General features: G+C 41.3%; 1 protein-coding gene and 1 long non-coding RNA gene across 3 annotated transcripts in view; one reads left to right on the top strand and one right to left on the bottom strand.

The window, feature by feature from the left end:
• LOC140197718 (uncharacterized) overlaps window positions 1–3,146 on the top strand; it is a 64,307-nt gene extending 61,161 nt beyond the window's left edge. The window contains exon 4 of the long non-coding RNA XR_011885996.1: window positions 2,981–3,146. This is a non-coding gene — a long non-coding RNA (uncharacterized lncRNA). The remainder of the gene's footprint in view (window positions 1–2,980) is intronic.
• mamdc2a (MAM domain containing 2a) overlaps window positions 1–17,082 on the bottom strand; it is a 114,253-nt gene that overhangs the window by 35,154 nt on the left and 62,017 nt on the right. The window contains exons 7-9 of one of the 2 annotated variants that reach the window (XM_072258105.1): window positions 11,337–11,430; window positions 4,100–4,246; window positions 1,461–1,723 (exon numbers count right to left, since the gene is read on the bottom strand). In XM_072258105.1, the coding sequence (XP_072114206.1) occupies window positions 1,461–1,723; window positions 4,100–4,246; window positions 11,337–11,430 (504 nt within the window). The remainder of the gene's footprint in view (window positions 1–1,460; window positions 1,724–4,099; window positions 4,247–11,336; window positions 11,431–17,082) is intronic. The other variant, XM_072258106.1, reaches the window with a different exon arrangement.

Below are 17,082 nucleotides of genomic sequence, written 5' to 3'. Positions count from 1 at the left end.
TCTTCTTCCTTTTATTCCATAGTCTACTGTGTCTATTATATTTCTTCTTCTCCAGCTCTTTACCTTTTCCATACATCATCTCCTAGTTTCTCACATCATTCCCTTCTATTACCCCTTAAAGTAATATTTTTATCAATATATGTCACTATATACATCTCTGAGGTTCATTTTCTTCCAGGCATACTCAATAAATCCAATAACCACAATAGAATCAATGAAAGACAAAAATAGACTGCACAACCAGTGTACAAAGGACAACAAACTGAAAATACAAAAAAGAAAGAAAAATAATAATAATAATAATAGATAAAAAATAAGCAATAAGTATCGAGAACATGAGATGGAGTCAGTGAAAGTGAGTCGATAGGTTGTGGGAACAGTTCAGTGATGGGGCAAGAGAAGTTGAGTGAAGTTATCCCCTTTTGTTCAGGAGCCTGATGGTTGAGGGGTAGTAACTGTTCCTGAAGCTGGTGGTGTGAGTCCTGAGGCTGCCGTACCACCTTCCTGATGGTAGCAGTGAGAAGAGAGCACGGCCTAGATGGTGGGGGTCCCTGATGGTGGATGCTTCTTTCCTGTGACAATGCTCGAAGTAGATGTGGGCAATGGTGGGGAGGGCTTTACCCGTGATGGACTGGGCCATATCCACTACTTTTTGTAGGATTTTCCATAGAAGGGTATTGGTATTTCCATACCAGGCTGCGATGCAGCCGAATCTTCACAAACTCCTAAAGAAGTGGAGCCACTGTTATGCTTTCTTCGTAATTGTACTTACCCCTCTCCCACACACTTACATTCTTCCTCACCTACCATCTGCCAGCTTGTGCTGCTCCCCCTTCAGCCAACTTTTTATTCTGGATTCATCCCTTTCAGTTTTAATGACGGGTTGGCCCAAAATGTTGACTGTTCCTTTTCCCTCCACAGACACTGCCTGACCTGCTGAGTTCCTCTAGTATTTTGTGTGCGTATTCAAAATAAATATTTAAGAATATGAAATGCTCTTTAAGTGAAGGCCAACTCAAATGCAACTGATCCAGAGTTGCTTCAATGTTATATGCATTACAGTGCACTACAAAGGAATTCTTGCTACATGCTTTTGTGTTGCAAAAGTGCTCCATTAAGTCTTGGAATTTTAGAAGACTGAGTATTTGCTCTAAGATAGTGAACAGATTGAAGGACAGAGAGACTTAAGGAGGGAATTCAGATCTCAGTACCTTTGTAGCTGACAACTGAGGAGCTGATGGTTGATTCACTAAGTTCTCAGGCATTGTAAAGAGCAGAATTGAGCAAGTACAGAGATCTTGTTTTGTTCCGTGGAGGAGGAGAAGGTTACATTGCTGAAGAGAGGCAACACCAACTATACTTTGAAAGTAAAGCAAAGAATTTTAAGATCCATATACTGCCTGGTGTTGGTCAGGAGGCGAATGGGACTGGTGGACATGGAGAACGGAGTTTTAGTTTACCTTAGCAGGCTCCAGTCTTTGGAAATTGACTTCTGCTTGAATCCACATTCCTGTTGGTGATTTGGGAATTGTCCAAATCTTTTCCTGGACTTTGTCCATTTCATCATAAATATAGATAGCAAGGGCATCTTCCGATATAAAATGATTTAGTGCATAGAAAAATCGCAAGCAGTACTGGAGGTTGGCTAGTAAGAGTGGGCCTATTAGGTGGGCCACGTACTCCTGATGATATCCAAATCTTGCATTGGAAATAAGAAAGCCACCTATGAAAAGTCAGAGAGCATCTGCTGGTGAACCAGCACAATAAACCCAAAGCAACACAACCCCTAGAGATACTCAAGAGACTTACAGAAAAATACACATAAAATACCGAGAGTCTGTTCCATCAAATGCTACCGCAAATTTATTTCTCCTTAGCTAATCTTTAAACAGTTCTCCATTTGTGTTTTTAGGAAAACCAGTCAAGACCACCCATAAACTTAAGAGTTCCAGTAAGACCAATAGAAGCACTCTGCAGCTTAATTGTGCAGAGACTTTCCCAGACTGGACAAAAGCTTGAGTTCACCCGACCCCCTAAATTACAACAGATTCTTTTCAACTGCCCCCTCTCCCAACACTCCACAACTCCAGGTCACTAAGCATGTAGATTTTAAAACCTTCAACTGTATTTTATCTAAATCTAAATTCAATTCTACAGTTTCTCCAGTCCTCTAATCTTTGCACTCCTCAGGTTCTGGACATGTGCCTGCCCCCAGATTTTGAAATTTATACCATCCACCAACAATAGCTGTATCTTTGAGCATCAAGACACTAAAGCAGCGGATTTCCCTCTGGCCTCTACCTGCCTTTCCTTTCACCATTTACAAATAGTCGTAAAGACAACCTCAGAACTGGTTTCAAAATTTTTTTATATCATAAATTGAATGACTATTTGGACCAAAACTGTCACAGCTTTCACATTAGGTTATCAGGCCATGAGAGTAGAGAACTTAGGTTGCAGATAATTTAAAGCTATGTACCAATTAAGGCCTCACATACTTCTCTGACGACAGCACGTCCACTTTTGCACATCTATTTCTATTTGAGGGAAGGAATGCACCCAGAGCAAAACTGTGACTCCAAAGTGGGGGGGGGGGTTCACTTGAGACATCTTAAACCTATCATCTTAAACATATCTCTACTGTTTACCTCAATCACTCTGCATGGGAATAAATGCCACAGTTTTCCATGATTTCTTATGAAGAGGTTATTGAATCCCCTATTGGATTTGTTAATATTTATAGTTCCTAGTTGGGATCCCGTCCAGCTGTCTAATTCAGCCAGGGTAGTTCAAGAACACAGCTGTTGTGGGACTAACTTTATGCTGACACACAGTAAAATAGCTCACTGCAATTTCCAGACTTTTCATTGATGCCATGGTTGTTGAATAAAAATGAAGGTATTTAACAAAAAAGAATGGATGCAATTTTAATTGAATTCTGTGTTGTGGGATTTACTTTGTTAATACTGATGGCCATCAGGTATCATTTCCAAGGGGTTGCTGGTGTCCACCGGAGGGAAATCAACAATCTGAATGAACACCTAATTGCCTGGAAGCATTCCCTTGGACAGCTAGCCATCAAGTTAGAAAGCATGACCCTTAGCCACCACTGGAAATGTTGTACACAATGTGAAATAAGCACTTAAGCATACACATATGATGATAGCTGAAATATTATGAATAAAGATTTTCAAAACTTAAAGATTTTTTTCTTATTATTTTAAAAATTCTGTGGGGTTGAATGAAGTTCTGATGTGGCAATTATTCCTTAGGAAATTACTACCTGGCCACCCAGTGAAGTTTACCATGCCTTCAACGTCCATGTCTACACACTACAAATGAGTGCAGAGGTGATTTCTGTCTGATATACAGACAGTGGCCTTATTCATTTAAATGGGAATCACTAACTTTCAATAAAAAGTTAAGTTTGTGCAATTTGTATATATGTTCCTTAAGCTCAAGCTTGTAATTGATTTACATCAGTTAAATGCATTTTATTAATTTTTTAATTATTACGCAATCATTTTAATGTTTTAAGTTACTTAAATTTACATCAAATGCCGCTGAAAGTGACATTTAAAAAAAAGGAAGCTGTTTTATTGGGTGGGGTGGTTACGGTGGAGAAGAGGCCTGGTTACCACTCTGCCTCCTGGAGCTACCTTTCTTCAAGAACAAATGCGCAGCTGTTCTTCATCTCACACTGGGTCAGCCACAGATGAAGGCAATCCAGCTTGTCTCACACTTGGCTTCCAGGGTGCTAACACTGGAGAGTGGTACTGATGAGAGAGCCAGCCCCCAGGGGCCAGTCCCTAACCCAGCACAAAATCAAGTGCGGCTGTCACACCTTTGAGAGCAATGAGTCACATCAAGCAGGATCCCACACATCAGCTTTAAGATGTTTATGCAAGGGAATTACAATCCACACATGTAATATTTAATTTTTCTTTAACAGATGTTATCAATCAGTAATTAAGCTTATTTTATCATTGCATTTCACTTGAACCTCATGTGTCATATTTACTGCTGATTTCACTTAATAATAATACACTCTTCCCCGAACAGCAAGCAAAATATACCGCACAAATGTAACGTATCTTACCCATTCCACTTGTGTGATCTCCAAATCGGAACAGATTTGGTTTTCGAATCTGTCTGGTCCATTTTTTGCCATCCATGTGGTTTTGGGTATAATTGCAGAGATTTTGATCAAAGTTGCAATTTGCCACAGAGGGATCAAAGAGCAGAGCTTGACTCAACAGAAGAAGAAAATACCACTCAGTATCTCCCAGAATGCGGAGCACAGAAACCAACCATTCAGTCTACTACATTCACATAAAAGAGTAATTCCAAATTACACAACAGAAGCATGTACCAACCCCATAATATTCTGCTGTCTGCATCTCCACCAAGGTAATTGACTACTGCCAAACTTATAACTGCCCAAGAGGAGTTCTAGCTGGAAACAATCTAGAAGAATAATCTGAACTCCAGTTCAAATTCATGCCTAATTGTTATTCAACCACATACATGTCAACAGCTGAACAAAACACCAGTTCTCTGGAGCCAAGGAGCAAGACACAGTACCTACAGTACACACAGCACATAAAGTTGCAAAATAATTAGCACGTCCTTGAGTGATGTGGCCTGAAGGTTGATGGTGCATGGGTTGTTTTTCCTGGAGCTACATTTCTGCAAGGACAAACGCGCAGCAGTTCCTCATCTCACACTGGGTCAGCCACAGACGAAGGCAATCCACCTTGTCTCCCAGGGAGCTAACGCTGGAGAGTAGGACCGATGAGAGAGCCAGCCCGCAGGGGCCAGTCCCTAACCCAGCACAAAATCAAGTGCGGCTGTTGCACCTCTGATCCCTCCCACACCGCTTCTGGCACCTCAGGTAATGTTGGGGCATGAGGGTCCAGTCCACGTAACAACTGAGGCCACACATCTCCCCGCTGACAGTCTCACCAATGAACTGGACTTGCAGTATCTGTCTTACCAATGTCTAACAGGATCTTGCAATCATAAGAAAAAAGTTTAAGACAAACATTTGCACTGTTTGTGGATTAAGGTTTCATTGAGCCTCAGCATTAGAGTAGTTGCCCAGCTGCCCAGAGTTAGTGGAGCTTCAAGAACAATATTATCCTCTACTTCTCTTCTCAGAAAAGGGTTTAAGTGGGAATGTTCATATGTACAGGCTTGGCTGAAGACAGCAGGTACTTAGAAATGCTGCACCATCAAGGTGCACTTCACCCTCCTTCAGAAACGTTCTTGTCACTGGTTCTAGATCCTGCAGTTGCTGATGCAGGTGATTTGCTGCAGGATGTTTTTCTGGCAGTCCAATTGAACCTGGAGCCAGAGAGGGGCAACTCACAGGTCCATGGTTGAGATCTTAATAAGGAGTGTTCACACGCTTCTGGCAGCCCAATCAAACAGAGATTCATTAGCAAGGGACAGTGAGAATGGCTCCAGGGGTTGTGTTGTGTTCTTTATGGGATGTAGGAATTCCAGGAGGCCTGCAGCCTCTCAGATAACCACATCTGCACCAGATGTACCAAGCTGTAGCTCCTCAAAGACCATGCTAAGGAACTGGAGCTGCAGCTCAGTGACAGATGGCTCATATGGGAAACTGATGACATGATAGATAGGAGGCTCAGGGAGGTAGTCACCTCTAAGTTGCAGGAGGCAGGTACCTGGGTGACTGTCAGGAGAGGGAAAAGAAATGGGCAGCCAGTGCCAAGTACCCTTGTAGCCATTCCCCTCAGTAATATGTGTACCACTTTGGATACTGTTGGGGGTGGATGACCTACGAGAGGGAAGCTACAGCGAATGTGTCTCTGGCACTGAGTCTGGCCACATGGCTTGGAAGGAAAGGAGGGAGAAGAGGACTGCGGTAGTGAAAAGGAATTCCATAATTAGAGGAGTAGACAGGAGATTCTGTGGACGCAATAAAGACGAACTGATGGTAAGTTGCCTCCCAGGTGCCATGGTCAAGGATATCTTGGATCGGACCCACAGCATTCTAAAGGGGGAGCCAGAAGTCTTGGAATATATTGGCACCAACGGCGTAGGCACCAATAGGGAGGAGGTGCAGCAGAAGAATTTAGAGAGCTAGGTAGAAAGCTGAAAATTAGGACCTCCAGGTAGTAATCTCTGGACTGCTGCCTGTGCCATGCACCACTGAGGGTGAGAACAGGATGATTTGGCAGATGAATGCATGGCTGATGATCTGGTGCAGGGGAAAGGGTTTCACATTTCTGGATCATTGGGTATTTTTTCTGGGGAAGGTATGACCTTTCGCAAGAGGGACGTGTTACACCTGAACCTGAGGGCGACCAGTCTCCTTGTGGACAGGTTTGTTGGGCAGTGTTTAAACAAATTTGGCAAGGGGATGGGAACCGGAGTGATAGGACTGAGGATGGGGCAAGTGGTATACAAGCAGAGGCAGTGTGTAGTGAGACTGCGAGGAAGAATAGGCAGATGCTAGGGTAAAATTGAAGTCAGTGGGATGAGTTGCAGTGTAAAAGGGGGACAAATTTGAAAAGGGTGACAAAATGAAGGACTGAAGGTGTGAAATTTGAATGCATGCAGTATAAGGTCAATGATCTTGTAGTGAAGTTTGAGATTGGCAAGTATAACATTATAGGCAACACTGAGTCGTGGTTGAAAGAAGATTATAGTTGGGAGTTTAACATCCAAGGATACACATTGTAGTAAAAGGACAGGCGGTAGTCCGAGGGGGTGGCATGGCTCTGTTGGTTAAAAATGAAATAAAATCCTTAGAAAGAGGTGACATAGGATCATAAGATGTAGAATCGTTGTGCCTAGAGTTATGGATCTGCAAGACATTTAAAAAAAAAAGGCTCTCATGGTAGTTATATACAGGCCTCTGAACAGCAGCCAAGATTTGGAATACAAATTACAGTGAGATATAGAAAATGTATGTCAGAAGGACAATGTTATGATAATCATGGGGGATTTCAATAAGTAGGTGGGCTGGGAAAATCAGATTGGTGCTGATTCTGGATCCCGAGAGAGTATTTGCAGAATGCCCACAAGATGACTTTTTAGAGCAATTTGTGGTTGAACCCACTAGGGGATAAGTTGTTCTGGAATGGGTGTTCTGTAATGAACCAGATTTTGCTAGAGAGCTTAAGGTAAAGGAACCATCAGGGGATCAGTGATTATAATATGATGGAATTCACACTGCAATTTGAGAGACAGACCTAAAGTCAAATGTATCAGTATTACAATGGAATTAAGGGAATTACAGAAGCATGAGAGAAGAGCTGGCTAAAGTTGATTAAAAGAATACACTAGCAGCGGTAACAGCAGAGAAGGAATGGCTGGAGTTTCTGGAAGCAATTTGGAAGGCGCAGGATAGGTATATCCCAATGAAGTATTCTAAAGGCAAGATGACACAACTGTAGCTGAGACGATAAGTCAAAGCCAACATAAAAGCAAATGAGAGGGCATATAATAGAACAAAAATTAGTGGGAAGTTAGACAATTAGGAAGTTTTTAAAAACCAGAAGGCAATTAAAAAAGCCATAAGGAGCGAAAAGATGAAATATGAAGGTAAGCTAGCTAAAAACATTAAATAGGATACCAAATCTTGTTTCAGATGTTTATATAAAGAGTAGGTATCCGACCACTAGAAAATGACACTGAAGAGGTGGTAATGGGGGACAAGGAAAAGGTAGACAAACTGAATAAGTATTTTGCATCAGTCTTCACTGTAGAAGGCACTAGCAGTATGCCGAAAGTTCGATTGTGCCAGCGGACAGAAGTAAGTGCAGTTGCTATTACTAGGGAGAAGGTGCTTGGGAATCTAAAAGGTCAGAAGGTAGACAAGTCACCTGGACCAGATGGACTACACCACAGGGTTCTGAAAAAGGTAGCTGAAGAGATTATGGAGTCTTTAGTAATGATCTTTCAAGGATCACTAGATCCTGGAATGGTTCTAGAGGACTGGAAAATTGCAAATATCACTCCACTCTTCAAGAAGGGAGAGAGGCAGAAGAAAAGAAATTATAGGCCGGTTGTTAGCCTGACCTCAGTGGTTGGGAAGATGTTGGAGTCAATTGTCAAGGATGAGATTCCAGGGTACTTAGAGGCACATGGTATGTTTTCCTTAAGGGAAAATCATGCCTGACAAACCTGTTGGAATTCTTTGAAGAAAGAACAAGCAGGATAGACAAAGGGGAATCAGTGGATGTCCTACTTGGACTTTCTGAAGGCCTTGGAAAAGGTGCTGCACATGAGACTGCTCAGCAAGATAAGGGTTCATGGTATTACAGTTAAGATATTAGCTGATTGGCAGGAGACAAAGAATGGGAATAAATGGAGCCTTTTCTGACTGGCTGCTGGTGACTAGTGGTGTTCCACAGGAGTCAGTGTTGGGATGGCTTCTTTTTACATTGTAGGTCAATGATTTGGAAGACAGAATTGCTGGCTTTGTCACCGAGTTTGAGGATAGGTGGAGGGGCAGGTAGGGTTGAGGAAGCAGGAAGGCTGCAGAAGGACTTAGACAGATGAGCAAAGAAATGGCAGATGGAATACAATGTCAGGAGTTTACGGTTATGCACTTCAGTAAAAGGAATAAAAGTGTAGAATATTTTCTAAACAGGGAGAAAATAAAGAATTCCAAGGTGCAAAGAGACCTAGGATTCCTCATGCAGGGTTCCCTAAAGGTTAACTAGCAGGTGAGGAAAGCAAATGCAATGTTAGTGTTCATTTCGAGAGAACGAGAATGTAAAAGCAAGGATGTAATACTGAAGCTTTATAACGCACTGGTGAGGCCTCACCTGGAGTACTGTGAGCAGTTTAGGGCCCCTTATTGAAGAAAGGATGTTCTGACATTGGAGAGAAATCAAAGGAGGTTCACAAAAATTGTTCAGGAATTGAAAAGCTTATCATATGAGGAGTGTTTGATCGCTTTGAGCCTGCACTCACTGGAATTTAGAAGAATGAGGGGGGATTTCATTTAAACCTTTTAAATGTTGAAAGGCCTAGATGGAGTGGGTGTGGAGAGGATGTTTCCTATAGTGGGGAAACCTAGGACCAGAGGGCACAATCTTAGAATAGAGAGACATCTATTTAGAATGCAGATGGGGAGGAATTTCTTTGGCCAGAGAGTGATCAATTTGTCGAATTCATTGCCACAGGCAGCTGAAGAAGCCAGGTCATTAGATGTGTTAAAGGTGGAGGATGATATAGTCTTGATAAGTCAGGGCATGAAAGTTATGGACAGAAGGCAAGTGAATGGGGTTGAGAGGGAAATGGATCAGCCATGATCAAACGGTGCCAACTCAATGGGTCGAGTGGCCTAATACTGTTCCTATATCATATGGCAGTGGTCCCCAGCCACCGGGCTGTAGACCGGTACCGGACCTCAAAGCATGTGCTACCGGGCCACGAGCAAACGATATGATTTGGCGATATGAAATGATATGAGTCAGCTGCACCTTTCCTCATCCCCTGTCACGCACTGTTGAACCTGAACACCAACCCCCCCTCCCCGCCGGTCGGTCTGTCTGCAAGAATACTGTCAATATTAAACCGGTCCACGGTGCAAAAAAGGTTGGGGACCCCTGTCATATGGCTACCCAAAGATTTAGATGTTCAAGAAGATAGTAACCATCATGTTCTCAAGAGTAATTAAGAATAGGTAATAAATGCTGGACTTGCCGATACTTAATTACCCTTGAAGAGATGTTGGTGAACTGACTTTTGAACATCTCTTTTGCTTCTGGCAAACTTCCTCTTGTAATTGCAGAATAACTTAAGGTCTTCAAACGTAATGAAGTGCTGAAGCATGAGTGAACAGATCAACTATGGATCAACAGCAAGAGAAAGACTTTACATCTATGTACTCTGTGCAGTTGAAGAACAGAATGGGTCAAATTTGATGGTAAAACAATGCTTAGCAAGTTGTTTATGAAAAAAGGATAGATTAACAAGAAAATTATTTCTTCATTTGCCGCCAGGTTATCTAGCACAACTGGGGTGAGTGGGCATATCTTTGCCGAATTAATCAAAGTGGATTCTCATTGTGGCAAAGGTTATCCATTGGTTGAGTTTATTGAATGGAAAACAATACCAGTTAAAAAATAGTAAGAACATCTTGTGCCTTTTGTACATAATAATAATTCCATTTCTGGTGAGGTAATTTGTGGGAATAAGCACAAATTGATAATAAAATGAGCCAGCTTTCATTCCATGGTCAAAAAGAACTTGTGATTATCCAAAGAAGGAAATATTCAGGACGGGATGACAAGCTTGTTCAGTGAAGTGGATTCCAAAGAGTTGAGGCCTAGTCAGATATGGATATAGCCAACAACATAAGGAAGAAAAAGGGTATGCATATGCAAGAACCTCTTTAGACTCAGCCAGGGAAACATCATCTCAGCCTTTATCCTGTCATATCCAGTAACAAATGAGATCATCTATCATAATTCTAATCTGTAGACAGTATTAATTCCTGTTAATTTCCTGTCATATAACAAACTTCGCCCCCATGAATCACTTTGGTGAACCTTTGCCACTTTTGCAATTATATCCTTCCTGTGGTGGAGAGAGAAGACAAATACGCAATGTTTATCATCTCAACATAGAGAGTTGAATTGAATAAAGTCAATTCAATTCAGGGAAGAAATGAAAATAAATTTCTTTATTCAGAGAGAAGCGAATCTTGAATCGTCCAAGTGTGGTGTGGAAGGTTAGTCACTGTGTACTTTTAGGACTAATTAGCAGCTTCTTGGAGATCAAAGGGTAAGGGATTAAAGATGTTCCAATGTTAATGGGGACAAATGGCCTACTATTTCTTACATTTTAGTGCAAAATATTAACTCTGCTTCTCCCTCCATGAACACTGGCTGAACAGCTGGGTTACTTCCAGAATATTTGGCTTTAACTCCATATCACATGTCCAATAACTGACATCAGCAGTGACAGGGTGTGGTCATAGAAATGGAATGGACTCAGGCTGGATTCACCAACTCCCAATCAATCCACTTCACATGCTGCTATCTTCAATTTGGTGACTAGGAACCCAGTTCAGGACTTCTAGAATTCTTTGTGTCTCAGGATTACACTGGGGGAAAATCATTAATTAAAGAAGGAAAGAAGACTCTTCTAATCAAGATACAGCTACCCATTTATTGGACACAATATTGATAGTCTATTGTTGTTCTAAAAGTTCCTCTTGTCCATGTATGAGCAATGTGAACTGTTGATGCTGTTTGCAAGTTCTCTCCATTGTTGAAGGTAGATATCCATGCAAAATGTCTCTGTGGGATACACAACCTACCATTAAGAAGAAGGATGGAACATCTTACCTGGTTCATTGCTGCAGAAATGTGGAGAGAAGGAAACATCATCCAGTGCAACATAGCCCTCAGTCATGCTGCTGAAGGCAACTTCAAACACCATCTGAAAAAGAAAAATATGTTCTATATTGCAACCTTGAACAAACTGACATAAGGGCACTAGAAACAGGAGCAGGAGCAGGCCATTTGGTCTTTCAAGCCTGATCCATCATCATTCAGAAAGATAGTCAATTTCTATATCAAGACTGTTACAGGGCCTCAACCTGAAACATCAGCCATCCTGCTGGCTCCCCAAATGCTGCCTGACCTGCCAAGTTCCTCTGCACTTTGCATTTTGAATCAGATTACAGCACCTAAATTCCGTCATGTCTCCACTTTCCAATTCAATCCCTTTATCTTTTAATTTCCTTCGTAACCATAACCTGTCAGTTGAATCCTTGAAAATATTACCCAAGCATGCTCATCCCTCTAGTGAAGGGAATTGCACAGGATATTCATAATTTATTGTAAGAAATTTCTCCCATCTCTACGCTGAATGAGATGGGAAGAAATATGTTTTGTTTCTAGATTTTTTTGGTTCTAGATTATTCAGCCAAGGAAAACTCTCTCACAGCTGCATGCCAAGAACATTTATACACTTCAATAAGATCACTTTCATTTCTTGGCTTAAGAGAATATAGGCTCATAATGCTGTATCCAACTTTAATATGTTATTTGTTCATCCCAGCAAACCCTCTGCTGAATGTACACAGCTCTCCCTCGTGTTGCCATCCTTCTTCAAGCAAACAGCCCAACACAAAGTATACCAGCAGTGTTTTTCACATATTTTCAATTAATAGCCAAACCCCTCACCACAAAGCATGTGCCATTTGTTTTACTAACATCATAGATTTTCTGTGATATGTAAGCACAGATCCCTCATAGCAATATCTGGATAAAGATAAACATAAGAGATTCTACAAATGCTGGAAATCCAGAGCAACACACACAAAATGCTGCAGGCACTCAGCAGGTTAGGCAGCATCTTTGGAAATGAACAAATTCAACATTTCAGGCCAAGACCATTGATCAATAAAGTCCTGATTTTGTCCAGATCAGGGGTTCCCAACCTGTGGTCCTTGGAACCTTCAGTTAATGGTAAGGGTCCATGGCATAAAAGAAGTTAGGAAACTCTGGTCTTGATAATGATATTTGCTAATAGTTTATATTTTCCCAAGTTTTTATTCTTCATAACAAAGTGGACACTTTCATACTTCTACACATGCCTCATTCTTGCCAAATCATAAAGCCCATTAGAATTCCCAAACAATCTCCTTGCACCCTCCTAACAGATCATGTTCCCAGTGGCTGGATATGTAATCCCTGTTCCAAATCATGGATATGAATTGTAGAAAGCTGAATGCCAGTCAATGATCCTTGAAACACTCTACCAGTCTGCCAAGCTGCAAACAAGCTATTTCTTTCCACATTGTTCTCCATCAATAACCAATTCTTAATCTATGCCATTGCATCATTCCTAATTCCATGGATCCTAACTTTGTTCAGGAAAACATTTGTGAGGCCCATTTTCTAATGGCTTCTGAAAGTCTAAACCCATTACATCCCTTATTTACACTGCTAACTACATTCTAGAATTGTGGAACACGAGTTCCTTTTGTGATTTCTCACATTGACTTGCTTGTTATATTCTATCTCAATCACTTTATTAATTACTCTAATAGAATCCTGTCAATTGATGCTGGGCTAATTACTTTTCAGCTTTTCTGTCATATTTGCTCTGATAATGAGACTTCCTGCACAGGAGTTTTTTTTAAAGTGCCTTCCTTCTTCCTGAACCAGGGTTTCCCCTTATCATTGTGGACAGAGCCCATGATTACATCTCATCCATTCTCCTAGTTTCTCTGTCTCCGTTATATCTACTCTGATGACAAGATACTCCACACAGGTGCCTTTGAATTGTCTTCTTCTTTTCCCTGTAACGATGGACGGATTTTCCAACACCACAGCTGAGTCTTCTTTCCACATCTCTACTCTCATCCTTCTCCTCCCCAACAGAGTATTCCATTGTCCTTACCTTCTAATCAAATAGCCTGTCTCCATTAGCATCAGCAACAACAAAATGTACTTCTAGCTGCCAGGTTATGTCACTTAGTCTCTAGAGATATTCTTTTTCTTCTGCCCATTCCTTCCCCACCTTCTCTACTACTGAAAACTAATATATTTTCTCTTTCGCTGTTTCAACAACACTATCTGTCTTGAACTGTTAATCCAGTTTCTCTCTCCACAGATGCTGCCTGATTTGTTGAGTGTTCTGGGAAATAAAAAAGTTCTGGTTTTATTTCAGATTTCTAGCATTGGCAGCTTTAATGATTTTATTTGGTCAACTTCCTTAACATTCCCTTGTTCTACTTTTCTGAGAAAAGAAATTTTCTGAGAAAAGAAAAGGAACTTTGCTGAAATCAAGAAAGTTCTGGAAAATCATATCCAATGCATCCCATTTTTCATCTCTTCTCACCTTATGTTCATGAACTGGACCTTCACAGTGCCCTCTGGTGGTAATTCCAGAGATGCACACCCTTCTGAGTAATTTCTTCTTTCTCCGTCATTAATTCCTTGTTTTGTAACCCAAGACTGACCCTGCATTGGAGATCTCACACAGGGGAAATACCCTCGACCCCATCCAGTCTGCTGAGCCCTGCCCAAATTTTATCACCACCTTGTTTTAAATGCTTGAGAAATCAAACCTAGTTGATCTCTCCTCATACAACAGTCCTTAGCTGTTTTGACCTTCTTGCAAAAAAGGAAGCAGTTGAATACTGGAAAAAGTATGAAATCCAATGAGGACAACCAGCAACTAATATTCTCAATTTCACTCATCATTGGTGGCCAAAAAAAAACTCTCCCTATGGAAACAACAGGAATTCTGCAGATGCTGGAAATTCAAGCAACACACATAAAAGTTGCTGGGGAACGCAGCAGGCCAGGCAGCACCTCTTCCTAGAGATGCTGCCTGGCCTGCTGCGTTCACCAGCAACTTTTATGTGTGTTGCTCTCCCTATGGTATAGAGCATGAATGTATTTTGATGAAGGATCCTGGATACAAATGGCCATTGATTCTCCTGCAGATACTGCCTGATCTACTGAGTGTTTTGCTGTCTTCTTGGAGAGATTAGCATATTTGATTTACAATAATCATGAAAAATTAGGAGAAAAAGAGCAGAAAGAATGAGAATATTTATCAAAGATTTCACTCTAGATTTGAACTGTGGAAATAGCTTAAAACAGAACTTGTTTGGTTGGAATTAAAGTATAATACCGGGAAGTCAATAACAAAGGTGGAAGAAAGAAAGATTTTTTAAATGCCTTCCATGTCCTTGGGATGTTCCAGAAGACTTTGTGTGTTTCAAATTACTTTTGAAGACAGGAAGCAAAATTTAAACAAAAGTATTATCATCTCATCCAACCATTAATAAATCAAATAGATAAGAGTCAAAATGAGATTATGTGCTAATGGCCTGAAGAAGGAATAAATTCTACGCAAATCACAGCATACTTATATTTTACATAGGACAGGAGTAGTATAGAGAGGCATTTGGTTATCAGCATGGGCATAATGTGCTGAAGGGCTTGTGTCTATATCCAATGATTATGAAATAGATAAATAGCAGAAAAATTGAGATGTAAGGCATGATTAAAGGTTTTCCTGAAGGCCTGAAGATACACACGGGTTAAAAATAGTCAAAATCGACAAGGTACAAGTTTCTGAACTGTACCCAGTATGTCCTTAGTAGAATTCTAGTCCTTCAAGGTGAATATTTCCATAGCCTCACTCTTACCCTTCTCATCAACTTCATCAACCCAGCATCCCTCTGCAATCATCACATTCCTTTGCTTGTGTACTCTCACACATTCCCCCATTCTAATCACCCCATCACTAGTGGCTGTCCCCTCGCCAACCAAGATTAGCTTTGGAATTTGTCCTGGTTCCTCTGATTCTCTCTCCTCTGCGATATTCTTTAAACTCATACATTTGCTCAAGCATTTATCTGCCAGTCATAACAGGTCCTCATGTGACTTAGTGCCCATAGCATAAAGAATGCTCCAGTGAAGAGCACTGCAATATTTCACTCATTCAAAGTGCTGTTTAAGTGCAACAGCCCCAGATCTAATCATGAGACTAAATTGTCACTGACAATACTTTACAAAAAGGCTCAATTAAATTGTAAAGAAGAAAAGGGAATAGTCAAAGAAACACAGAGAAAATAAACACTAAATAATAAAGGGAACCAGATCAAATAAAATTAAAAGAAACTCTAGAAAATGACAGGAAGTATTCCATCCAACAAATCACTCCCAATAATCCACTCCTCTTAATATCCAAGGTGCAGTCACCACATTTGAATTTTTCTCCTGAGAAGTATTAGCAAATTGGGGGAAGAGTGCAGAGCTTTAAAATGCCAAGGACTTCCTTTAAGCAGAGATTGGATGAGGGTCTTCAAAAATCATGAAAGGCTTTGATAGACTAAATAAATGACAAAAGGCAGAGAAAAAAGGGTGTACACAGTTGCCCCTCGGTATCCGTGGGGGATTGGTTCCAAGACCCCCCGAGGATACCAAAATCTGCGGCTGCTCAGGTCCCTTATATAAAATGGCGTAGTATTTGCATATAACCTACGCACGTCCTCCTGTATACTTTAAATCATCTCTAGATTACTTATAATACCTAATACAATGTAAATGCTATGTAAGTAGTTAGTTTACTCTATTATTTAGGGAATAATGACGCTTTGGAGGAGGCTTAATAATACTAATGTCAGTATCTGTGGAGGTTGAGGGCTGAGGATCTTCAAGCATTGAAGGTTGAGCTTCGCAATTGCAGATGCTTTAGTTAGAAACATTGTTGTAGGAAGCTGTTTCTTCTTTCTCTTTGCATCATCAAACAAATCTTGCAGTGCTTGTAGGCATGTTGTTATCCCTCGGGTGACACGGGGGCTTAGTTCCATCGAAGGAATGTACTCGAGGATCATATTCTTTAACACCTGCGCCTGTTGAAAAACTGCTGCAAATTTTTCAAGCGTCTAAATTGATGGCTCTGCCTCCTCTAAATCTTCTGCATGATCATCTTCTGTAGAGGATTTCAGCAGACCTTCCAGTTCATCAAGGGCAGCACGAATCGTCCCGGAAGTGAGGCGGGTGTAAGTCGCCTTAATGCACTTGATGGTGACTTGATCAAATGGCTGCAGCAGTGATGTCGTGTTAGGAGGGAGGAACATCGCCTCCACGTTATCCTCGGTGAAGCAGAGAGGGTGGGGATGGCCAGGAGCATTGTCAATTATGAGGAGGACCTTGAATGGCAGCCTCTTCTCTTCGAGGTATTTCTTCACTTCCGGAATGAAGCACTAGTGGAACTATTCCAAGAACAAGATGGCCGTCACCTAAGCCTTCTTGTTGTGTTGCCAGAACACGGGCAGGCAATTTTTGTTTTCGTTCTTAAGGGCCCGGACATTGTTTGCTCAGTAGACGAGGCCTAGCTTGATCATGTGACCTGCTGTGTTGCCACACAGCACCAGAGTAAGGCAATCTTTCCAGGCCTTGAAACCCGGGGCCTGCTTGGCACTTTTATGGATGTAGGTACGATTGGGCATCTTCTTCCAGAACAAGCCCGTTCCATCACAATCGAAGACTTGCTCTGGAAGGTAGCCTTTCTCTTCTGTGAGTTTCTTGAGCTCCTCTGGGAAACTGATGCTGCCTCGGC

This window comes from Mobula birostris, chromosome 5 (assembly GCF_030028105.1).
Source record: "Mobula birostris isolate sMobBir1 chromosome 5, sMobBir1.hap1, whole genome shotgun sequence".
Classification (NCBI taxonomy): domain Eukaryota; kingdom Metazoa; phylum Chordata; class Chondrichthyes; order Myliobatiformes; family Myliobatidae; genus Mobula; species Mobula birostris.
The sequence above is the reverse complement of the archived record's forward strand: the minus strand, read 5'-3'. Positions and strand labels throughout refer to the sequence as shown.